The sequence below is a fragment of the Zootoca vivipara genome, chromosome 1, assembly GCF_965207765.1.
Source record: "Zootoca vivipara chromosome 1, rZooViv2.hap1.1, whole genome shotgun sequence".
In the NCBI taxonomy this organism is placed as follows: Eukaryota; Metazoa; Chordata; class Lepidosauria; order Squamata; family Lacertidae; genus Zootoca; species Zootoca vivipara.
Genome location: NC_142582.1, coordinates 36,563,746 through 36,590,335, shown reverse-complemented (window position 1 = coordinate 36,590,335; position 26,590 = coordinate 36,563,746). Strand labels below are relative to the sequence as shown.

The 26,590-nt window shown below is 41.2% G+C and overlaps 1 protein-coding gene across 1 annotated transcript in view; it reads right to left on the bottom strand.

Annotated features, from left to right (window-relative positions):
- Positions 1–26,590, bottom strand: part of LRP1B (LDL receptor related protein 1B) — a 743,096-nt gene that overhangs the window by 516,026 nt on the left and 200,480 nt on the right. Inside the window, exon 2 of the mRNA XM_060279545.2 lies at positions 14,210–14,329. Within this exon, the coding sequence (XP_060135528.2) occupies positions 14,210–14,329 (120 nt within the window). The remainder of the gene's footprint in view (positions 1–14,209; positions 14,330–26,590) is intronic.

Sequence of the window (26,590 nt, the reverse complement as noted above, 5' to 3'; positions counted from 1 at the left end):
GTATTTGCTGTTAATACTGTAATTACCTGAAAAACAACTTTCAGCTTGCCTAATATTGTATTTGCAGATGTGGCATGCATTCATTGTTGCTAATAAACTTACAAAGCAGGTAAAAATTATGTGGAAAAATAAAGCACTGAATCACCAGTACTTTAAAAATAAAGCACCATCTCAGATCACTGCCAGAAATGGAGCTTAACTCTAAGGAAGAGTGTCCACTGCTTTACACATTTGTATTATTGACCCTCAACTTACTGTGTCTGGTTGTAAGGTGGATTAATGTCAACAGTGGCATGAAGAGGGAACTCACACAATACTACAGATCAACTTCCATGTTCAGGAAATTCCATCTTTCTAACACCATTCTGGTCACTGATCTCTCATATTCCATGTGCTCTTTCCTGATATGTTACACTGCTCATAAAAGTATACCACTTTGAGTGAGCACTGGAAGTATTAAATGGGCACATCAGTGACTGACTCTAATGTATGAATTGGTCCTAATATATATTGCATTAACAGCTATGCCATCCAGACAGAGGGCCTTCTCGGTAGTGGCACCCGCCCTGTGGAACGCCCTCCCAGCAGATGTCAAGGCAATAAGTAACTATTCTACTTTCAGAAGACAGCTGAAGGCGGCCCTGTTTAGGGAAGTTTTTAATGTTTGATGCTGTACTGTTTTTAATATTCGGTTGGAAGCCGCCCAGAGTGGCTGGGGAAACCCAGCCAGATGGGTGGGGTATAAATAATAAATTATTATTTTTATTATTATTATTTTGAAAAGTTGATCACCCATGTCAAGGCCTGCTATTATATATACACTCCAAAAGAAGATTTTCAAATCTTTGGTTTTTTTCACGCTGAGCAAATGTCACTCAGAACAACAATTTTGCAGTGCCTGCATATGTATATAAGTTAATAGGCAAGCACCACACAGCCGAGAAAGAAGTCATCTGAAGTTTTTCTTTTCACATACCTTCAAGTGCATTACCGAATAGTCTAAATTGCATTTCATTTGAATTTCTATTGCTGGGTAGAATGAGGCATACACCACTTTCTACAGTTATACATAATGCATTGTTCATAAGATCTTTTGTCCTGTATTATTTCCCTGTCCACAGTGAAACACCTTTTCACTGGCTAATGCTACTTTGTGCTGTATGCCTAATAAAACATCTAAATCCTTATTTTAAATTGTGGCATGGCTTTTTAAAAAGAGCAATTTCACATTTCTTTGGGAAAGCCATCTGCTTGTGAATGACAATGGTTCTCATCAGTAATTTTGAGAGGAAAAACAGTCATTACACTTTAACACATCTCCGGGTACTGAATAAAGAATAACACGCAACTATTATTTAAATAGACTGCATTCTTTACAGTGTGATCTTTAAAGGCCAGGCGTGTCATTATTATAATAAGAGCATTTGTAATGGGTTGCACTGTAACTGAGGCCCAAGGTGAAGTGGCATTATCTCAAGCAGCAGCCTTTGAACAGAACATTTTGCCACAAAATATTATTGTCATTTGTGAATCCATCTACTGCAAATATGGTAATTATCTGTTTGCTCCAACAAAGTCAATGCGGACACTGGAAACAACTTTGCTTCCTTTATCTTCCCAAAATGGCATCCACCTAAAGTAAATCAGGTTTGGGAAATGTTTATACACCTAAACATGGATAGTCTTGTGAAACATTTATTTATGAAGACCTTGCACCAGGAACATGAAGTTCAAACAGCTCAGATAGGAATTAGAGTTCCTACCACTAAAGGAAAACATAGCTATTTATAATCACGTATGTGTTTTATTATTATTATTTTACGAACCACCTTTTACATGTCTCATGTGTGATTACAGCCTTCGCAATTGTTGAAGCATGCGTGTGTGTTAAGCTACCCAAGTGTAAGATGTCAAGTGATAAGCTAACATATATTTCTGAATTTAGAATAGGAATGTATTGACCCCATCACACACACACACACACACACACACACACACACACACACATCACACTTTCCCCTGAATAGTCCTGAATTCTGGCTTAATGAGGAAATCTCTACTTAATTCTGAATTTTAAGCATGCACATTTTCCCACACTTTTCGATTTATACAGTTAATCTGCTTTTCTCCCTCTTCTGTATCTCCAGTAGTCACTGTGCATTGATAAAACAATGAAAAATTCCCAATACTACAGAAAGAAGAACAGCAGGGCAGTATCGAGCAGGTCGGCCGCCCTGGCGCTGAGGGGCGGAGATCGCTCTGGCGCCCCCGCCCTCGCAGGGCCCGGCGCCCTGGCACACCATGCCACCGGGGGTCTACCTAGAGCCGGCCCTGAAGAACAGGCCATTCAGAACTCCCAAACTTGGGGGAGAAGCATCCCTATTTCAGAAAGGGAGGCAAGTGCATCAGCATAACCCTATTTAATGGTTTGACTTTTAGGATGAGATTCGTACTTTGCAGCTCTGGCATGACATCACTAGCATCCTACTGCCTGTGGTACATTCTCCCACTTCCTGCAATACAATTGCATGGCGTCTGACAGAGAGCAGTATGGCTTCTTTCAAAAGACTCATGAAAAGAATCCTGTAAGAATGTAAATCAAGTGGGAGAGAAAGGTGAAGCACGTAAGGAAGGAGCTAAGAGTCAGAAACTTCATTTCTATGGCAGCCCTAAGTTTTCACACAGAGTCTGGCAACTGATGCAAAGCACCCCTTTATTCTCTTTTGGTGATCTAGCTGGAATTAGAAGAGAGATGCTCCCTGTGTAGCAGATGAAGCAGAAGAGTGTGAGGGGAAAGAAGCTGACTAAACAGGCAAAGCACCTGACTCTCAGCAAAGGCAGGCCAAACTCTAGAGACAGCTAAGTGATCTAAGGTGTTATGTTAGCTTGTAGAATGTACAGAGGGCAATGCAAGTGTCTTTTTGCTGCCTACCCTCCTTGCCCAGTGAAATGTGAAAGTAGCTTTCTTGCGGGGGGGGGTGGGGGTGGGTGGGTTGCGGTTGGGCAGGAGTTTGAGCTCGATGCTACAGAAATGATTAGACACATTCAACCTATTTCTCTTTCAACCAATTACCAAAAAATTGAAAAATAAGAAAACGGGAGCCACAAGTTCTTAGTTACATTAATTGGGATTAAAAGTATCATACAAGAGAGGTTGATTTTTTAGCCACCGAAATAACAGTGAAGGCTGAAAGCACAAGCAAGCTGTTTGGCATCTAATGATTTCCCAAAGTTGGATGCCAGCTCCAGAATTCCCAAATAATATAAAACCAAATTATATTATTTGAAAATTATTTACATATATCTGCATAGCATCTGCATGCTCTGGTCCATGGGGTCACGAAGGGTCGGACATGACTAAACGACTAAACAGCAACAGCATAGCCTCTGTGTTGCATTTCAATAAGCCTGCACAGTGTCTTCTCTGCACCAGATCCACAACTTTAGGCTACTGAAGCTTGAAGGGAGATCGAATATCACTGTTATTGCCCGTCAATAGGTGGTACGTTGCTGTTTGATGGTCCCCTCCTCCTAAAGGTACACCACATCACATCTGGCAACATTATTCTGCAAACCAGAAGAAAAATTTATAGCTCCAAATAAGCCTATCTAAGGGCTTGACCGCAGAGGACCAAAATGTGAATTTGGAACAGCTGGCCTGCCCATTAATGCAGGGCCATCCACATGACATCTCTCCATCCCAGTGTTGTCCCAGACCTCTCCCACCCCACCTTAAATGCAGACTTTTTATCTTTGGAAAGTCCAAAATGGAATAATCCTGCATTTAGAGCAGGAAAGGTTCAGGGTAATCCTAGGATAGGGTCTACATTTTATTCTGGTGTGAAAAAGCCAAGGACTCCCCTGATCACTTTTTTTTAGGAGCCGTAATATCGTACATCAATCTCCTTTGAAATGCCTCCCTCCCTTTTATGGCTTCTCCCCCGCAAAAAAGAGAGCTCCTTTTTCCTGCTTGGTGATTGCAATGCAGATGGATAGAGCAGTAGGAGCATTGCTGATCTGCAGTTTATAGAAATGTTGGAGGAAAAGCTTTGCAGCCAGAGGATAGCATTGGCAGGGATGCGAAATGAGAAATAAAAAAGAATAATTGAAGGAGGCAGTAGGCTACAGCACTGCAGAGGTGAGCAAATAGCTTCCAAGAGAGAAGAGAAGAAAAATAAACAAGATAAAGGAGGTGAGAAGTTAAAGACAGCACAATGGGGAGGGGAGGGGGCTTGTGATGTTTTGTGTCATAATCAGGGCAGCAGCATCCAGTAGGTGCACTCAACATCAACGGCAAAGCTAGAAGTGTTATTAACTATATCACTCTCTTGCCCCACCACCACTGCCTTGCTGCTTTTTAAATAACAGCCACACACATACCAATATGTATCATGATCATGGCAGGTTAAAATAGGTAGTTTAATCGTTTCCTCCATGCTAGACCCCACTGAAAATCAAACCAGAGCAAATGGGCTTCATTGTCTATCTATCTATCATCTATCTATCTATCTATCTATCTACTGGCCGCCCTAGGGTCCCAGAGTGAGTTTTAGCATTAAAAACAATTAAGCTCTCCTCTCTGCCCGTGCTATGCTCCCAATCCGGATCCGTTCCTCGTGAAAAAAGCACACACACATATAAGAGAGAGAAAGAATGTTTATGATTTGTTTGGCCCTAACCCAGCCACTTTCCCAGGTTTTAGACTTACAGAGCATGATGAAATTGCTTTCCCATTACTGCAGGTAGGACTACAACCACAATTTAGACAGGATTTGGCTAGAGTCTGGGATGTGACAAAGGAAGCTAATGGCCCTCAGTAGGAGCTAAGGCTAAGCTAATGATTTTCTGATGAAAAAGTATCTGGTAATGTCAAAGGTGTTCAGAAGGCGTGTTCCTCACCCCACACCCCGACTGAGGAGGGGCTGTTGCAGGGCCATGTAAGTGTGTGGAAAGGAAACAAAATAAGCATATTTTGGATCTCTAGAGAGGAGCCAGAAAAGCAAAGAAGAGCTGAGCTCCAGAAGGCAAAAGTATATATTAGACTGCCTCTCTGGGGATCAGATGAAGGGCAGTAGGTTTGCAGCCTGCAGGAGTGCGTAAACCTTGGGTTGGCAAGTGATTGTAATTAAGCGGTATACAAATTGCCTAAATAAACAAACATAATTATTAATTATGTTGTCTCTGAGTGCACATGGATTCACAAATGCCATCTTTGGTGCCACAGGCTTCCCTTACCGAAATTAGTCTTGAAAGAAGCTGATTTTGTTGTAGCCGATAGAATAGGTTGCAGCAAGGGCTTGGTTGTTTGGAGGTGGGTTGATGCCCATGACATTTTATACATGTTCCTGTGGACTTAAGTGGCTCATCTCCACCTATGCCCTACCTGTATACGTGCAAATAAATGCAATGCTACAAAACACCACCGGCTATCTCTCTTTTAAAAGGAAACCAAACCAATGTTACTGCTTCTCTTGGAATATCTCGCTGCTCAGGGAAGTAGAAAGCACGTAACTGGAGGATATACAATACTACAGTTTACTGCTCCTAATGTTGGAAGTTTCACTACTGGTTAACAATGATCTTCCAGTTTCAGGCACACCTGCTGAATCCCTATTGGGTGGTTGATTCTTCCTTTTCTCCCTGCAGCTCATGGTGTTAAAGAGATGAAGGAGTTAAGGGATGCATCAGTTTTGCATGCCCTCATTCTTCCCCACAGTCCACCCAATACCATTCCCTTCCAAATGCTTTTTTTTTTTAATGAACAGGGGACACTGTTGCAGCAGGAAAAAACAAGCCAAGGGGAATAAACCACAAAAGAAGTAGAAAAGAATGAAAGTCAAATGGATGAAAGCTCAAAGAACTCATCTGCTCGAATATTCACTTGCACTCTGGGGAAAAGCATGAAAGACACAAATGGTTCCCCTGAGGGATACAGAAAGCCATACAGAACCATGCTTCCTTACAGTGCTGTTAAGGTGCCATAGGTTGAACCAATACTCTGAAGCATAAATCCTGGTACTGTTGGAAACGTGTAGCTGAGTCATAAAAAATAACATTGACCTTTGGCTAAAAAAAGAAGAAAAAGGACAGCATCATTTGAGTCTAGGTATTAATGATTGGTATAGTTTTGCCTTTTAAAAGGGATCCCCCTTTTTAAAAAAGTTACTGGAGCTCAGTTTTCAAATAGGCACACATTTTTAAAAGCTAGCGCAGAGAAAGTGCAATTTAGCTAGCAATTAATCCTTAATGTGATCTAATTATTCCTGACATTTGGGCATCAGGCACTATACTTCAGGGGCCATATTCTTCTCTTGCACCATAGGTAGGAGTTTGCATTGAATTCAAGTAAGCGAACTGCTGCCATCAGCTTTCAGTTAAATTAACTTCCTCCCTACAAACCTGATCTGGAAACAAAAGAGGCATAAGATAATTAACCATGGCTAAAGTGGAAGAAAAGCTGACGTTCCCCCATGACCATACTTTGCTAGTGATGCAAAATAAGGTGCAGTCTAAATCCTTCCTTTCCAAATGTGCAGCTGCACATTTTATTCCCAAAGACAGATAAATTGCAGGGAATAAGCATACCTGACAAGTCGCAGAGACCTGTATCTGCACAATTCTAGGCTTCGTTTAGGGATTTGAGTAGTTCTCATTTCTCCTTGCAGTGGTTGCATTTTAGTGGTGGGGGAAGTGACCTCCATAGCGCCTGCTCGCGCCGAAAACAGAGAGAGGATGTTGATTTATTTGTAGTGGCAAAGTGCTTTGACACTCAAGGGTGAAATTCACCTGCTTGAGAAAGGCCAGCAGAAAGTTTATGCTTAAGTGTACCTAAGTGGATCATATAACCAGCTTTTGCTGATCAACTGCAGTGGAAAGAAATTTAGCATTTAATACAAGGGTATGATTGCACTTTGTGCAAATTTATGAGCAGGAATAGAAAAAAAAACAAAAAAAAACTTTTTGTATTTATGCTGTTTTGCTTTTTACTGGATTTATGCTGCTTTAAATACTCATTTATATTTCCTTATTGTTAGATGGCTCAGAGAACTTCTGTGGTGGCATACAGATACCATTGGTAAATATATAAATAAGCAGCTCTGAACATTTTTCTATTGCCATTTAGGTTCTGCAGAGTTTGCAGCAGAGGAAGCTTATATTAGCTTGACTCCTATCCTTATATAGCAACGTACACTTACTTGAGTCATTTATTATGCCTTTATTGCTTTGACTCATTTATTATATTTTTCTCTGCAATAGGAAGCACTGCTTTTATCAGTCAATGCTTTATTGTTGAGAGCAGCTGAATTTAGTTCTTGGGAAAGTAGCATACAAATATGAAATCAAATGATATCAGAATGCAGCACCAAGAGTGTGCAATCAATTACTGTAATAAAAACAAAGAAAGATGCATGTCTTTACTAAAATATGCTAATAATGTACATTACTTTCTTGAAACAGTCTGCTACTCATATAAATTATTTTAGCTTCTGTTGGCATTGCTCATATATTATATTTAAAGAAGAACTCCATTCATGTCAAATGTCTCTTTTCATGAATTTTGGTGTCAACTCTGCTAAGGGTGCATCATAAACCACTTTTCTCAAGGGCTTGACTGTTCTGGATCTTATTACTGGGTGTGCACTGGAACATTTAAATCAGGGTCCCCAAACTAAGGCCCGGGGGCCAGATGCGGCCCAATCACCTTCTAAATCCAGCCCCCGGACGGTCCGGGAATCAGCATATTTTTACATGAGTAGAAGGTGTCCTTTTATTTAAAAGCATCTCTGCGTTATTTGTGGGGCCTGTCTGGTGTTTTTACATGAGTAGAATGTGTCCTTTTATTTAAAATGTGTCTCTGGGTTATTTGTGGGGCATAGGAATTCGATCATATATATTTTTCAAAATATTGTCCGGCCCCCCACAAGGTCTGAAGGACAGTGGACCGGCCCCCTGCTGAAAAAGTTTGCTGACCCCTGTAATATTCCAAGCTGAGTCAATAGCTGCTTCTTGTCCATGTGAAGGCATATAGCCCATAAAGAGTCTCAATACTGCTCCTCCATCTGGCTCCAAAAGTGGTCTGATCAGGACTACATTTCCAGGTAAACGGGAAGACTGGCAAGAAACCACTTCAGGTCTCCCAGAGCAGACTCATTCCAGCAAAGGGGAGCAGTAGGCAGAGAGTATAGAACAGGCATCCGCAAACTGTGGCCCTCCAGATGTTTTGGCCTACAACTCCCATGATCCCTAGCTAACAGGACCAGTGGTTGGGGAAGATGGGAATTATAGTCCAAAACATCTGGAGGGCCGAAGTTTGGGGGTGCCTGGTATAGAAGGAGGAGGAGGAGGAGGAGGAGGAGGAGGAGTTTGGACTTGATATTCCGCCTTTCATTCTCCTTAAGGAGTCTCAAAGCAGCTAACAATCTCCTTTACCTTCCTCCCCCACAACACTCTGTGAGGTGAGTGAGGCTGAGAGAGTATGACTAGCCCAAGGTCACCCAGCAGCTGCATGTGGAGGAGCGGGGAAGCAAACCCGGTTCACCAGATTATGAGTCCACCACTATTAACCACTACACCATACTGGCTCCCTTTAAGGCCTTGCCGCCCACCTCCTCCTCATTTTTCTTATCAGATGTGGCCCCCAGTCCATCCTCCTGGTATGTCATGTGAGACTAACTGGTCACCACATTTGGGGTTGAGTAGAATTTGTTTGTTTTCTTCAGGTTGCAGTAGGGATTTTTCCCTCTCCTACTCCACATTGTGGTGCCAGCTAAAGACAGCTAAGCAGTGAGTGTCAGGTTGGTTGGTTCAATTGGTTTGGTCACTTGCCAGGTGTGTGTGGGAAGGGAGGAGATGGACTTAGATGGCAAGTACCTTGAGGCACTTTGAGGTGGCTGGGGATTCCAGAGAGTTGCACACAGGGCTCTAATACCTGTGGGATGGGGTATGGATCACTTTTGGGGTTAACCTATGTCACTCACCTGGGGTTGTGCAGCCCTGAGAAAGTGTGAATCAGGAAGACCCTCCTCACCCAAAGAGGCATGGCAGGGGGAAAGAGTTGGATTTAAAACCAGCTATTACTCCTCACGGGGAAGACTCACCCAATCAGCAGGCTTATGAAAGAGTTTTGAATGGTTTCCCACACAAGGTCTCTTTCCCCTGTGTAGCTGTAGAAGTCCAAAGTTTCTTAGTTATATTGTAATGAAGTGGCCCTAGTTTACCCTACAAGTTGTGTCTTGCCTTTACGGTTCCAATCTCCTAGTGCAATTTCTCCTGGTCAAGTCCTATAGTCACAACTCTTTCTGCAAAGTTTCCTTGTCTCTGGGTTTGCAACCAAAGGCCAGCTTTTGCTCCTCAGGAAGGCAATTTTGATCTACAGTTAAGGAAGGGTAGCAGACTTAGAACTTGTCTTTAAAAGGCACCAGGAACCTCAATTGCTGTACTACAAAACATCATGTTTCTGTTTTAAATTCCTGTAACATTTATCCTGTCTATACTTCAGATAAGATGCGAGTTAAAACTGTCTTGCCAAAACAATAATGCTTGCATAAAATTTGTCCTGTGCCTTTTCTCCTAGTAGGGAAGCTTTTAATGATTAATAGACTATTGTATTTTAATGTTTATTGAAAGCCACCCAGAGTACTGTACTAATTTTTTATTAGTAGTACAGTATTATTAGTATTAGATTTTGGCACTGGAGCCCTGAAGAAATGTATGTGCTCCATTTCCAGACTTTCCTTTTTATTTTATGGACAATCTGTTCCCAAAACATATGATAGAAGTTTTTGGGACTGTCAAAACAGTCCCTGACAAAAAAAAAGCCACCCTCTCTAGGCTAAAACACCAAAAAAGCTACTGCCCCTTTTGGCCAAGTTAAATAATGTACCTAGTGGAATATTGTAGTAGAAGTACCAGTCAGATTGGACATAGATTTGTGGTCATAGATTTTTGGATGGAAAATAACAATGCTGTTCAGCAACTTGACATTTCAGATGATTATTAATTTTATGTAAATACTGCAACATTCCTGTGATCATGCACACTTACAGCTCAGTGCTAAGATTTAGATTAATCTGTCAGTGAAACTGAAAAATGCCATGAGCCAAATCCTCTGTTAGTTCCATTAACTTCACAGCATTGGTGCCAGTGTGCACCAGATGAGGTTCTGGCCTCTCCATTGATTCGGGTGCCCAGCCAAGCTGGTTGGATTTGAACACTGAAATGATTTAATTCACAAGCAAGCTACAGGCCTAGATGGAATTATAATGTGGTGGTTCTTAATTTGAAAACCCAAATATATAGAAAATATAATGCATTCTTTTTCTAAACCAATTGAATATTGAAAGAAAGCAGTTAAACACCCAGTTAAATATGAAGCAGGAGATCAAATCTTTTTATCCAGTACAACAACAGCAGGTGACATCACTGAAATCAGAAAAGAAGAATAGCAGCTAAAGTTAACACAATGGAACAATCTAGTGCTGTATCTAAAAACAACAGCTTGCATGTTCATGTAGGGTTGTAGAAGAGCGAGTATCCTGTAGCTTTCCCTTCTGTGGACAAATAGCAATGTACCAGATTCATTGCATATTGGCTTTGAGGGGAGGAAATGCCAGTTCAAACTCAACCTATGAAACAGAGTTATGAATTTTGCAAAGCACTTCACAGTGCAATATAGCTAAAAAATTTCACTTTTGCTTGTCATCCATAAGCAATGCGTTATTGGCTAGTGTTCAAAAGCGTGGGTGAGTGCGTTGACAACAGAATGCTGACAAACAGTGTAGCTTCTGATGCTAAAATTTAAGATCAGCTTGGAGACAAGGTGACGAGGTAGGCAGTGACCTCAGAAGGATGTTTGAAAGGATGAAAAGGGAGGAAAGACTAGAGAGGAAGCAGGAAAGGAGGGGACAAAGGAAAGGGTTTTGGTGAAAACATCACACAAGGCCTAAATGTAGTACTATGTACTCTTGCCATGAAGGAGGGAAGGGAGAAAGAGGGGCTAACACCTGAGAAACTGAATGTGAGGCATATATCAGAGGCAGGTAGTTGAAGGAGAGGTAAATATGTGTGACAGCACGGATGTGAAAGAAAGTGGAGCAGAAGAGTCCGTATGAGAAAGAATAAGCCAAGGCAAAGGAATGGGGCTTGGGGGTGGGTGGGTCCTAGATATTTATCTTTTAGTAGACTGAGAATGATTCTATTCACCTTTTCAATTTATTTTTATATTTGTATACTTCCATTCAGGCCAGAAAAGCCCTCCCAGGCAGCTAACATAGCATAATAAAAAAAAATAACATAACATTAAAATAAAAATAAAAATACAACACAGATACATAAATTGTTGAGTAAAAGACAACAGGATAAAACAACACAAACCCAGACCAGCAATCCTCAGAATCCACAGACCAATTCCAGACTGTCAGGAGGTTTTTCAAGAGTTTTTCAAGTGCATGCTGTACTAAGAATTTAGGTTTGCAAAATTAAAATGGAATAAAGCACCCTAAAAAAAGAAATGGACTCTTTGAAGTTAGCAAAGTGACAGGGAAATGTAATCAAATGGATGAGAAGAAAAAAAATAACTAATGGGGAATAATGTATAAACACCCCATAAGCAAATTGCAATGAATGCAGGATGAATGTCCATTGTTTTATAACCTCTCTGCAAACAAATAAAAATGAATACTCAATAAAGTCCAGATATAATCTTACCTCTGTATAAGTATTGTACAAGTAAATCAGGATAAGCATTCCATAAACATGTCAACTGGAAGAGCCCATAATATAACATACTACCGGTAAGCAGTGGCAGTTTAAAAATCCAGCCCAACATCATTAATTTGAAGCAAGTTGGAAAGGTATTTAAGGACTAATTTAAAACAGGGAAGAAAACACTATATCCCAGGGGAGAGAGCTCTACAAAGTTAAGTAAGCTTCCGATTGTTGGGAACTGTTATTGCAGTGAACACCTAAATGTAGATCTTCAACTGGATAGACAGCAGAGAAGTATCAAAAGCAAATGGCTACGTACTAGAAACATGGAAACGTGCAGTAAAAATAATAAAAATCCTTAAATACTCAACAAGAAACAATCCTGCTACCAGCGGGATTCCCTAGTGTCTCTATTGTCTCCCTAACTGTTCAGCTCTTCACTGACTTTTAGCCTTGTTCTTTTTGGTCAGCTAAAGCACACGGTGCAGAGAAAGAAAGCTCCTGTTGTCATCCGCTACAAGAGAAGTGCTATTCTAGGAAGATACGTCTATTGCTCCCAAGGGATAAAGGCAGCCTATTGAGTCCCTTTAAAAAAAAAGGATTTGAAAAAGAAAAAAACCATATTCAAAGGAGTTTTTATAAGAAGAATCCCAGTAAAGCAAATTACATTTTTTTAAAGGACTATAGATAACACATTGCATTATACATTAATTTCTTAGTGGCTAAGAATTTGGCCTTCAGACTGGATTGGCACTGGGGTATCAGCACTTGAGTAATAGTTGCCTCATGTCAAGCGGTGTTAAAAAGATGGTGTCTCCCCACAGTGATATCCCCATCTGGCAATCCCCATCTGGACTCTTAAATTCTCCAGCCAGGGTAAACAAGGGGGGGGGGCTCAACTGGTGAATCCCAGCCCCCTTCCTGCGACTCCAAGAGTGGGAGCCACACACCAAAAGTGCTCCCAGGACAAGAAAGAAGCATGGGGTTGAAGAACAAGGCTGGCAATGGTTCAAAAGGGAAAGGAGAGAGGAACATGTCAGCGGACTCATTTGAACAAAAAGATGAATCTGAACTCAAAGATCTGTGGGTATTAGTTCACATGGGTCTTCGTTTTCTTATTCAGTAGAGTCTTCCCAGCTCAGATCAAGGGCTCAGATCAAGGGCTTACTCAGATCAAGGTGACAGGAGGAGGATTTGGTGCTCATGCCACATCCAGGTATGTATTTGGTTGAGAGATGAGTGGGAAGCAGATGCCTCCCCTGAGATAAAAATGGGCACATCATTTAAGATGGGCAAACTCTACTGAATAGGAAAATCAGAAACCATTAATACAGATTTAAGTGCTGCATGCGTTAATTAAGAAAAGCTAAAATATAGGGCACAAGAAAATTGACACCTACCAACTGGAATAGGCCCTCCTTGGGAATAGGTGGCTAACTTGGGAACACCCTTGTGCTTCAGCACTACATTCGCTGAATCATATCCTATTGTTTTATAATCAGATTGCTCTGACTATCATTAACTAGTCTGGCTACATATGAAGATTAATAAAGAGTTGGATGTGGATTGTGTCCGCCCCTCCCCCTGCCGCCCCAAATTGGGCAATATATTTCCTGCCTTGCCTGCCATCAATACCATGATATGCTGTGTCAGCTACAAAAATTCAAAGCTCCCACTGGTCTTGAGTAAAATCAGTCCATTTTCTGGTCTTGAGTAAAATCAGACCATATAAATATTATCTTTGAAATGTCTTCATTCTTTCTTCTCACTGGAAATTGTAGAATCCCGTATCTCTTTTACCTGACACATGAAACTTTTTGTGTTTATATGCTGTGGTCTTTGACTTCCTGCCCCCTTCCTCTGCCCTCCAAACTCACCTCAACACTTCATAATCCAATTTTATTACTAGCTACTCTTACATGAAATGATTATCTTGAGGACATGGATCAGAATTCCTCATTTTGTTCTTAGTTCTAAAAACAAGGGAATGTGAAGATATAGAGATTTAGTCTAATCTCAAGAGTGCTGAGGAGAAGCCTACACTCAAATAGCCCTCAGCCACAGAGAAAACAAGATTTTTTTTATGGTGATGATTAAACATGTTTTATTAAAGCTTTCCCTGACATTTTTCATACTTTGCTTCTTTCACCTATCACTTTCTTTTTCATTTTCTCCCTTTCCATTTTCATTCAAGGTGTCCGTATTCCTCCTACTTTTGTTGCAAATGACATTTGGTATACTATTATTTTCTCTCTCCTTTTTACTTCTGCCCTCTGTAGCTAATCTACTAGGTCAGAAAGGAAATACGGAACATATGCTTGGACGATATTGTTCATTATAAAGTGAGACATGAACAAAACACCTCTCTGTTCTTTCAATGCACGTTTCTACAAAAAGTCTATACATCACGAAGAATCCACCTTTTATACCGTAACTAAACGACACCATCAGAAATGTCACAGTTCAAAGTAAAACTAGGAACCCGCAATCCACTTTTACTTACAGACATCTATCGACTCATCAGAAGCATCAGGGCAATCAGGTTCTCCATCACAGAGCCAATTTTGAGATACACAGGTCTTGTGATCATGGCAAAGAAACTCGCCTACGTCACATAAATATTCTGTAAACAAAACAAAAGTGAATAATGAAATGGTTTATGGATGATTGAAAATAAAAACAGGGCAAATAAAAAAGTAAAAAACAACAACAACCCACAAATAAATTACAAGCTAATGAAATGAGGCTTTTAAGCAAATATGCAAAAAAGCATAAAACATAAAATGCATTTGTTGTTCACTCTTTCACCCAATACATAAAACACTACAACTCCATTTAAAAGGTATATATCAGATACATTAGACAAATCCTCACAATGTATAGTTTATATGCTGAAATTGTTATGCCGCATAATAATTCATTATGACGGTTTATTTACTATCACACACACTAAAAACACTGAGGGGAAAGGCCTTGTGTGCAACACCTTTGGGAACCATTTTCCCCTCAACTTTGTCCTGGCACTGGCTCCTCAGGTGAGTTTTGTGGTTGCCTAGCAACGGTTAAGACATACACTTTTCCCCAGAAGCTGCTAGTGGGGAAATTCAGTCGACAGAATCACTGGCTGTCAACTATGGGATGATAGATTCCTACCATTACCTGTAAGTATCTATTGGGGTTCTTCCCTGTGTTCACAGGTGTGGTGTTTCTCTGATGTCTGAGGCAGCATATAGTCATGACTAGTGGCCATCGATATACTAGGGCCTAGTCTACACCTGCAGCAGAACGAGGCGGCCTAAAGCTGAGGTGTAAAAACGGACTGCGCCAAGTCAGCTTACAGGTGGTGCATTCCACCCCTGTGTAGATATGCTACTACTGAGTAGCCAGCAGCACTCCACACAAATACAAACTTACTGGCCAATGGTGCTTTTGCTCATTCACTAACGGTGAGCCTGCAAAAATATCCAACATTCATAGATAGCTCTCCCCCCACTCACTCAAATTTCTCAGTTGGTTGCAGCCACTTCCTGTTTTCTATTCTACCTCACCTGCTGTAGGTAATAGGAATGTTCTATTACATTAAATAATCTGGGGGGGGGGGGAATTCAAAAACAAATGGCAAATTTTGCTACATTCTTTCTGCCTGATGTGTTAGTTCTTTGTTGGCAGGAAGTTTTTTTAAAAAAAACTAAATGGAGGAGTGTTTAAAGTAGCATTTACCTCCTTTCCAAGTCTGAGAGGGTTAAACCACGTATGTATTTTACAGCTCTTCCCCCACCCAGTCATCTTTATCCAAGATAATATATTTCTTTTTAGGAAGGCTTTTCCTGTCTTTGTTGTTGTTTGTTTGTTTGTTAAAAAAAATTGTCTCTTTGAAATATTTTTTAGGGTGTGTATGTGTCTGGGATTGCTTATGTCTCTCGCTTTGTGCACATTGTAGATGTGGTGTTAAGTTGTCTTTTGTCTTTTGTATATTTTATATTGTCAGTCACGATTGTAGTGGTTTGGGTTTCCATGAGACCGAGAAACAGGATAAAAATGCCAGTAAATAACTACATTTAAATTTAAAATTTAAAAATTCAAATCATGTGCCAACAGTTTCCCCCTAAACTTAATTACCTTTGTTACACTTGTCTCATAATTATCTCATATCACAAAGTGATATGTTTAGTTTTTCGGTAATAAATTGCTATTACGTGCTTGGGCACTACCTGCATGAATGATGCTCAACAAACTGGACCTAATGGGAAGTCTCTTTGCCACAGTATATGGTTCAAATGGCTCCTTCAGACAAGGTGTTTTTTGAGCATTCATCCTGCTTTGCTTGCACAAAACCTACACAGAAGTGAGATTGTATCCATCCTTATTGTTATTTTTTCTGGTTCATCTGCAGGGTGGTTATGCAATTATGAGCATTCACCCAGTACAGTGGTGCCTCGGGTTACAAACACTTCAGGTTACAAACACTTTGGGTTACAAACTCCGCTAACCCGGAAGTAGTACCTCGGGTTGAGAACTTTGCTCCAGGATGAGAACGGAAATCATGCATTGGCGGTGTGGCGGCAGCGGGAGGCCCCATTAGCGAAAGCACGCCTCAGGTTAAGAACAATTTCAGGTTAAGAACAGGCCTCCAGAACAAATTAACTTCGTAACCCAAGGTACCACTGTATTCATCCTGATTTGTGTGTGGGGTGTTTATACGTCTCCCCCTTAGCCATTTGTTCATCCCACACTTTTCAATGCATTTCCCTGATATTTTCCAAACTGCAAAAAGCCTTATATTTATAGTGGATTTGTTGCACTAGAACCCTTTAAATGCACACACCTAAAGTTCCAGTATGTGCCTGCATATCTCCCACAAAATAGGAACAAGTCTGGCGGCACCCTTAGCTTTACAGCTGATTATTTTTGAGCCTGGAGGAATTCATTGCTTTGTTAGATAAGTTAAACAGTAAAAGAGACTAACAAAACTTAAAAACCTAAACAATTTAATAAGCTGTTGTGAAATACGCTGGGATTAATTGTTGTCTCAGACAACAGATCTGTATAGAATTGGTGTAATCAGGGCAGAGAATGCCTCTGGTGTGCTTGCTAAAGCAGTCTCAAAGCTTTAAAGAAACTGTTTATTGTTCCACAGTGTTAGGGACAGTTACATATTATCCCTCTAGGAACTAACAGTAGGAGGGGTAGTTTGCTGTAAGCACCCTATTTATTTTATTTTGTATCCAAGTATACTATTTTCAAGGTCAGCTCCTGAAAACATTGGCGGTGGCACATTCAAATGAGTGAATTTCTTCCTTCAACGTAGATCAACCGTTTGTATTATTAAGAATACCTAGTGTGCTATTTTCTTGACTCAGTGGAAAAGCTAAGTAATGTTTTGCTTGTAAGCACATATAATAAAGCAACCTAGACTGCTGAGCAGCGGAGCGAATGTTGTTTTTAGCCATCTTGTCTTTGTAAAAGAATAAACTACTTGTTAATTAAACTGTGGGATTATGGATCCCATGGAGGAGGTTTGGTTTAAAGTAGTTCAAAACTCCTGTTTTATTGTACCACTGTTTAAATGTACACCTGAAACCAAAACAGAGAGCAATTGTAACCCCGGTTGTCATGTTTACTGAATAAAAATTGCTCAGTCTGCCTGGAGCCGACATAACGCTACATGCAAACTGCAGTGGTATGCTACATTACATCTGCAAAGGCCTTTAATAGTAGTATTTTACATCTTCCCAACATCCCTAAGAGGAAAATAGGAAACTTCCATATACTGAGTCAAATGAATGGTCCATGTATCTCAGTACTGCCTACAAATGCTGGCAGTGGTTTAAGGCAGGGTTCTTTTCCACCTCTACCTGGAGCTGCCAGAAATCAGAGCCGGCCCAGCAATTAGACAGGGCAAGGATGCTGCTTCAGGCAGCAGAAGCCCCCGAGGTGGCATGTCCATGGATGCTCCACATGCGCTTCCGCCAGTACTGTAGTGAAGTGCCACCACTATCGGCACCAATTTAGAGCAAGATTGCGTCTATTGTGGGTGAGGTCTCACCCAGAATCAGCACAATCGTGCCCCAAATTGGCACTGGTGGTTGTGCTTGCTTCTCTACGAGCAGCAGATTAAGTCAGAACACGTGGCGGCGGCAGAGCAGGTGGTGGCAGCAGGAGCAGGTAGGTGGTGGTGGCAGCTGGGCAAGGTGGAACTTTCCATTTAGCCTCAATTGGCAAAACAGGACATGCCTCCTCTGTCAGGAACTCAACCTTAGGGCCATTGTAGGCTAAGCTACAGCCCTTCTCCAACCAGCTTCAGGGGGAATTCAAAATGAAAACAAATAAGCAAGTCTTCTCTTTGTACAGTGTTAGTTTCAAAGGTCAGTTCTGTTCCTTCGCAGGGCTCATTGATTTCTTTGAGCAGGTCTATACTATATGATCTTTTCAAATGACTATTTTTTTTTAGAAAAAATGTAATAAATGCACAGTTGTGATTGATTTATTGTATTCAATGGGACTGAGTCATACTTATTAAGGAAGGACTACTGTTGTGCATAACACTGAATAAATACAATTCTCTGCCTAGTTAGCACACCTGGATTGGAACTTGGAAGCTGTATGTGGAAAGCAGTTATACAAGTGTCATGACCATTTACTGAATCATGCTTGTAACATCATCACTACCACCAATCTTCCCCCTTCCCATGATATTTTTTGGGGGGGAAGGGGAGTGACTTTCTGAACAAGTTTAGCATTTTGACATCTCAGTTGAACAGAGATTATGCTCATGAAACTCTAATGTTATTGAATCTACTGGGCATGTTCTTCTATACTGCCTGTTGTACTGCAATACCCAAAGAGAGCTAAGTTTACAGTCAGTATTAAGAAAATTACGTGGCTGCTCAGAGGAAACTCATGTTAAATTCCTTCTTGCCGATAAAGATCCAGATATCATCAGACTCATAGCTGCCAAGTTATCCCTTTTTTAAAGGGATTTTCCATTATGCTGAATAGGCTTCCTTGCGAGAAAAGGGAAAACTTGGCAGCTATGCAGACTTGTTGCAAATTCTGTTTTATAGCAACAAGAACAAGACAGGATGTGGTGAAAGTGATGGCCTGCAAATGAGTACCAATTTTCATCTCCGGAATACAGAATTTAGCTGAAGAAGTGTTATTTTTAATTCAGATAAGTTTATAGGAATTGTTTAATTACATCCACTTCATTTTGCGGATGTGGCTTATGTTGTTGATGTTGTTGTTAACTTTGCTGTCTGGTCTTTGACCGCAATAAAGATTGATTGATTGATTGATTGATTGACTGACTCATATATAAAGTTACAAGCAAGAGGTTTCTTTTACTTGCAGAACAAAACTAGATGGGCAATGCAAGGTATATATCCTACATCTTAGGGCCCAGTTAGACAACAACATCAACAGCAGCAGCAGCAGCAGCAACAACAACAACATCAACCCCTATGCATGACAAAGCACAATCTTGTTCTGTCTTTTATTTTTTGTTTGTTTTAAATCAGTCTTGCAGCTTGATCCTATTTACTCTCAAGTGCAATTAATTAAATGGCACTTCACATAAGTACACATAGGATTGCAGCATCACTAGCTTTGATGTTGATGGAGTAATCCAAGTTTCAGATCTGGGGGAAAGACATTTAGTTCGAAAGTGTATCTTCCAACTTATTTTTCTAAGAATATTAGAACAAGGATAGCTGAAGGACACAGAAGTCTCTGAACTATTAAGGTAGAGGCCTTTCTTCTCTGCTACATTTTATTATGTTTGATACTTTTATCTTTTCTTTTTTTAAATAAAATACAGTTTTTCCTCCTTGACTTCAACTGCCAGTCAAAATACATCATAACCAGACTAATGCCTGTAATAATGAACAAAAATGCATGACAGCAACCTATGAATAGCAACATAAATGTCTCAGTAAATGGAAGAACCAGCTGAGAAATATATGAAACCAGAGAACTGTCTTATCACCAATTTCAAGGATAATGAGAGGCACAGAAAAGGGGGAAAATATACCTTTGTTATGCAAGAAAGAAAGTCAAGGTGGAGGCAGAAATGCTTGCTGTCATTTCATCCAAAAAGTAGGGCTATATTTTTGTAATTGAGGTTATTGACTGTAGCATTTGTGGCATTCCGATAATTCAAAATGACTGAAGTAAGTCCAAATTAGTGCAAAGAGTCTTTGGGAGTCATTTGTGTCCTACTTGCTGAAAGAAGAGTTTAGGCATTGAGACACACTGGGTAGGGGAGATCCCTGTGACTTTCCATATTCCCAGGACCCAGTTTCACTTCTCATTTGTTCCCCTTTGCTAGTTCCACACTACTGTCATAACATCATGCTGTTATCTGTACACATCACAACACTACCTGGTGCAGTTCTATTTCAGCCACACTCGCTGTCTGTCTAGCACCTGAAACTCCAGTCAAAGCAAAAAAAAAAAAAAAAAGTTGACTTCCCTGGGGAATGATGTCACACTAGTTGCAAGCTGCTTTATGGTTTGTAGACTTGTGCAGTATTTTGCCGGTCAAAACGCAACAAATATACAGTGTAAAATGGTACTCAAGTTGAAAGGTTTCCTCCAGATTATAAAAGAGACAGTTTGACCTGACTGCTGCCTTCTTGTTTTCAGAATATTATACACTCATACAATGAATGTGCCAAATAACTGCATGGCCTCAATCTAATTTATAGCCATTTTCAGCAACACTGTAGTACTCAAAACAGTCTGCATTGGGTGGTACACTGATAGCAGGCTGTATAAAGGTAAAGGTATCCCTGACCATCAGGTCCAGTCGTGTCCGACTCTGGGGTTGCGTGCTCATCTCGCTCTATAGGCTGAGGGAGCCATTTGTTCGCAGACAGCTTCTGGGTCATGCGGGCAGCATGACTAAGCCACTTCTGATGAACCAGAGCAGCGCACGGAAAGGCTGTTTACCTTACCACTGGAGTGGTACCTATTTATCTACTTGCACTTTGACGTGCTTTTGAACTGCTAGGTGGGCAGGAGCTGGGACCGAGCAATGGGAGCTCATCCCATCATGGGGATTTGAACCGCCGACCTTCCATTTGGCAAGCCCTAGGCTCAGTGGTTTAGACCACAGCACCACCTGCATCCTAGTAGGCTGTATATAGCAGGGCAAATGTATGCTGCAGTAGAGTACTATAGTTGAGTGGTATAGAATGTGCTTTTGTGCAGAGATGGCAACAAGAATTTCGAGCCCCAGTATGTGTATTGGGCCCTCCGACTCACTCAAAAAAAGAGCACACAGATTTGCACATGTTTTGTGCCATATACAATTTTGTGTCCTCTTCTGCAGGTGGAGTAAAGGGTTCACATATATAACAAAATGCTGGACAGATAGAATGAGAACTGGTGTAGATTTCCCCCCAATTCTATTTCCATCCCTGAAAATGCTTAAACCGTTGAATTTCTGCCTGCCACGCAACTGTTTGAGGCATAAACATGCTGCTTTCTGCCAGTGCCAACCATAATCCAAAGCCTAGGCTGTAACCCAGTAGCCACTTACCTAGGAGTAAGTCCCAATAAAGGCTGAAATTCAATGTTGCACTATGATGTAAGTTCCATCATCTATGCAACCATTTCAGCTTGCCAAATGGAATAATCTCATATTGCTTCCTCCCATGTGCTGCTGTTCTGAGAGCTCTTCTGCCCCCCCCCAAGAGCCAGTTTGGGGGAGCACAGGTGGTGCAGGGAGGATGAAACCTTTATATTCTATTTAAGAATAGCAGTATTCTATATCGGCTGCATTCTCAAGTGAGGCATTTTTAGCATCACTTACAAAGTGCTCTAAGATTAGCTTCCTTCATATTGTTAAAGTGAATGCTGGCTGCAATCCTGCATACAGAAAGGCTGCTTAAGCTCTATTGATTTTGATAGAATTTAAGCAGCCTAAGTGTGCAGGACTACATCTGCCGCCTTTTCTTGACACCTCCTGCTTTCTCGTCTTAGATCATCCGTCAGCGCTCTTTTCGATACCCAGCTAGATCGCTCCCAAAAAGTGAAAGTTCACAGACCGTTGTGAAACAGTAGGAAGCACATGCTTCCAAGTCACCTAACTTTGGGACAATGAAAATTCCGCTCTTCAACTCTCCCATCTTGTACTTCCACTACATGGCAAAAGGTTGCACCTGGAGAAGTATGGGTAGAGTTCTGCTTCTGCAGTGAAGCATACTCAAAATGTGGTCCCTCAAAGATCTACTCTTGAGGATAATGGAATTGGTCCACCCTGCGTGAAAAGAAGTGCTCTCCAACGTATAATAATAATAATAATAATAATAATAATAATAATAATAATAATAATATACCCCGCCATCTGATGGAGGTGGAGACGCTCCTTCAGGTATACTGGACCGAGGCCATTTAGGGCTTTAAAGGTCAGCACCAACACTTTGAATTGTGCTCGGAAACCATAGCTGCCAAGTTATCCCTTTTTTACAGGGATTTTCCCTTATGCTGAATAGGCTTCCTCGTGAGAAAAGGGAAAACTTGGCAGCTATGTCGGAAACATACTGGGAACCAATGTAGATCTTTCAAGATCTTATAATTAAGCTGATATGCACACATGTACAAACCTAAACCTATGAAGCTTGGTGTGCAAATGTAAAAGCAACTTGTCCTTAATATACTCCAGAATGTTTCTCTTCATAAAGGGACTCATAACTTAAAAGACATGCTTTAGAAACATAGACTTAGATGGACTCTGCTCAGGAAAAAAAAAACAGTGAACATTATCATCTTGCGATAAAATAATTTAGGATTGCCGTAGATTTTTTGAGGGACTGCAAAATTTACCTTTCTTTTATTATCCAATAGTTCATTTAGCCCTTCAAAATGTGGCAATCAGAATATGCTTTGAATGCAGGTGGCAACCAGTGTCAGCTAGCTAGGAAACAGTTGCCCTTTGAAAACATAAATTTTAACCCAAAATGAAGCTAAGGGTGTAAAGGTTGTTTGTCTTTGATCACATACTCTGTCTGAGGTCAAAGGTATTCTCTTGTGTTGTTAGTTGGTTGAATATAAATTAAGAAGAGGAGGTCAATAGGCCTCTTCAAAGAACAAAAGAAAATATTATTAAGCAGTTCTTCAGAAGGTATTTCAGTTCATAAGCATGTAAATGAGCCGAATTTGAATCCACAGTAAATTCTAAGTATAAAATAAATGAACTATTGGCATATTTTAATAGTTTGGAAATATTTCACTTCTAGAACGACACATTCTTCCTCTTATTACTTTCTCTGTCTTTCCTGTCAATGCCGAGAGTTACTTCCAACTCAAAAGTTCTATACTCTACATCTTTTCTAATGCTTCAGTCACACTTCCTTCAGACCCTCTAGGTAATTGGTGTGCTGTCTTCAAAGTGCTTCCAAACTCCATCTGCTCAGAGAGCTTGAGACCCCCAAAATCAAATTTTCCATATGCTAGCACTTTGTAAAGTAAACAAAACATAAATAGCATGGAAGGTTGTCTGTTCATCATAGTCTGGAATGTGCATATTAAGCTCTCTTTGGGGACTTTAAAGAACATTATTATCATTCCACTCAGCCAGAGGTAGCAGCATAGGTTGCCTGGGTAATTAAGACAATTGCCAATACCTCCCCACATGTTGGGCTTCCATTCCACCCACTCTCAGGCTTCGTAACAGTTTATAGTCCACAGTATGCAAATGGAAAAGGGGGAGTCGAAAGCAACCATATGAGTTGACATACCGTTAGGAACATAGGCAGCTGCCTTATCCAGAGTCAGAACATTCATCCATTTTGCTCAGTACTGTTCACACTGACTGGAAGCAGGTCTCCAGGGTTTCAGGCAGTGAATAATTCCCAGCCCTACCTGGTGATGCATGCAGAAGGTCCCAGGTTCAATCCTCAGCATGGCAGATGCTCTACCACTGAGCTATGTCCTTTCCCATTGTTATTTGATGGACCTTTGCTGTTCCAGCTGTTTGAAATCTGAATATGGTTTTTTGAAAATTAAAACTAATTCACCTCTATGTGTCCTTCCTTCGCAAATAGTTTCCTTATAGCTTTGCTCAACCATTCACTTCCACACAATCCCAGAACACACAGAGCAGCAGAGCTGCTTCCATTTGTCCTGTTCCCACAAGCTCAAGCTCTGCCCTCCATGTATGCAGAGGGAAAGGTGAAGGGGGGATTGTCGTGTGTTTGGCTGATCGTGCTTAGAATCCTCCATGTCAATGGGAATGCCAATCATGCAGGATTCCAGACAGTATGGAGGATACTAAGTGTGTTCAGTTGTTCCATGCACAAAGGTCTGTGATGGGGACATAAGGAGAAGGGCTAGCATGCATCTTTCTCTCTCCATGCATTCTGAGCACGGAGGCACTGGCACAATGGAGGATAGCAACCCAAACATTTGTGGATGGTGAGCCCTCTCTAAGCTTTTGAAATATGCTAAACTATGCCCCCAAGCCCCCAAATATAAAACACCAATGAAATAGCTTTAACATTTTTGAGGCAATCTGATCTCCACTTCCTTTACCTGAACAGTGTTGCAAAAGAGTCCTGCACAGGAATCTTATGCCATAATTTTTACTAGTACAGTATAGGTCTTTCTACAGACTGCAATACTTTTATCCTACAGGTCTGGCATTATTTCCAGATTACAATAAAGTCCCTTCCGGCATAGCAGGAGGGGAGGTTGCGGGCACCCACCAGCCCTTCACGTGCTGGGGGGATGGCTGTCATCCCCGTGGCCATTGGCTGTGCCCCGGGTGCATCCAATCTGGATGTCCGGGGGGGGGGGCGTGGCTCACTGACTTAAGTGAGCGCGTGGCCGGGGCTCAGTCTCTTGGTTCCTGCCTCCAGCTTTGGTTTTCCCGCCCACCCTCCCTTTAGGCAGGGCTTTCCTTTAGACATTGCTGCGGACCTCGGTTGGTTGCCGTTGAGGGGCCTGGTAGGAATTTTTCTACTTGGCAAATTGGCTCTGGCCGGGTGATTTTCGCCTACCTTGTAGCAACTCGTCACAACTTTGGTTCTGGTGGTTAGGCATTGGATTATCTCTGAAAGGTTACGGTGGGGGGGGGAGGTTGCTGCCATCACCTCCCCCAAAATGCTGAAGAGTACTCCCTTAAGGAGTCCGGAGGCGTGGCCATGTCCGAAGCCGTGGAAGGTGAAGGCCTAAGGCACGCCCCCTATTGGTGGCCCCAGGGTGAGTTCCTAGCTGAGCTGCGTCGCAGGGCTCACCCAACGGTGGTTAACCCTTCACAGACTGCCAGCACAACGGGCTGGAGTCAGATTTAGTTGGTTAGATCCAATGCCTAAGCCAATACCTCTCTACATCCGTAACCAATAAAGTTGTGGCCTTTTTTAATGCCCATTAACCTTATTCAATGTGTCCTGTGTCTTTATTTACTCCTGGAGGGATCTGGGTATCGCCACACAAATGGTTAAATAACCTCCTCCAGCACATATGTTTAATCAAAGCACACAAGAATCACTGCATATCTTGGAATTACTACTAGTGGTGGCCTTTAATGAACAGAAAGTCCACAGAAGTATTCCCCCTTTTGTTGTTGTTGACATAATAGAGGCAGTAATGTAAAGGTCATTACTTGTAATCACATTATTTGCTAGTCTTTTTTCCTCTAATGGGCTCTAACTATATAGGAGATTATCAAAGTACGAATTTAGAACTACCAGGTTGACAGATGATTGTTGATTTGATGTCCTTTTCAAAACAACGGAGCTAGACTCTCTAGTATATGGTGCTGCAAGTGGGAGGAGAGGAAGTTCAACCTAGTAAGCAGGCGTCTGTTATACTCACATTTGGACACCTAGGAAATACCAGGAACTACAGTTACCTGGCCTAGAGAAACTTTATATCTACATGGTTTATACTTATTTCATATGCTAATTTGAACAGTCTTTTCCTTTCTTTAGATTCTTGCAATCCTTCTGAATATATATATATAATCAGGAAAGACAGAGAAATAGACTTTTTGGTAAAAGGAGAAAAGAAGTGCCAGCACTCGTATCCTGATGAAAATGCAGTAGCTGCCAGCACAAAATGGCTACCGTGGGCAGCAAAACAAGAGCTGCCAATACTCTATATCAGTGATTAATGTCACAAAAAACCATGTGTATTCTGAATTCTATAATGCACACAGCATGCACCACAGCTTCAGAGTGTTTCTCAGTTTTGAAAAGGTGGTTGACCCCTCATGCTAGCAGACTCCATAACCTAAAATACACAGAGACAGAATGTGTTTTGCATTTGGTTCTGTAACTAAGCAATGAGACAGAGAGTGATGAGTAAAATTGTTGGTGAACACCAATCAAGGATAAGGCATAGGGCTTTGATATCAGGGGGGGGGGACTCAACAAACTGGAGAAAAATGAATTATGAAGTATAAATGGCTTTTTCTTCTTCTTTGGTTCTTAACAGAGTTCATAACACAAGTTTTAGGTTCCAGTCACTCATATTTCTTGACACTTCACTTGGTTTCTTCCCACATGGAGCAGCTTAATTAAGAGATAAATGATGTCTACAACAGATGTCTTCATGTTTGCTGATAGATGGAGAAACTCTGCCCACAACTTCTTCTAACAAGAGTGTGGCAGGGGAAATAGGTAAAGAAGCAGCAATAGAATGAGGATGCCCACTTGAAGGGGGGGGGAACCAAAGGAAGGAAGACTTTGAAGCAGAAAAAAATTGGCACATGTCAGCCTTTCCCAATCCGGTGCCCTCCAGATGTTTTGCACTACAACTCCCATCAGGGAGAGAGGGTTGATTATAGTTGTTGTCCAGAACAGCTGCAGGACATCAGCTTGGGGAAAGGCTAGCATACATCGAAGAAACATTTGTGATGGCAAACCAATGTACAGTAGTT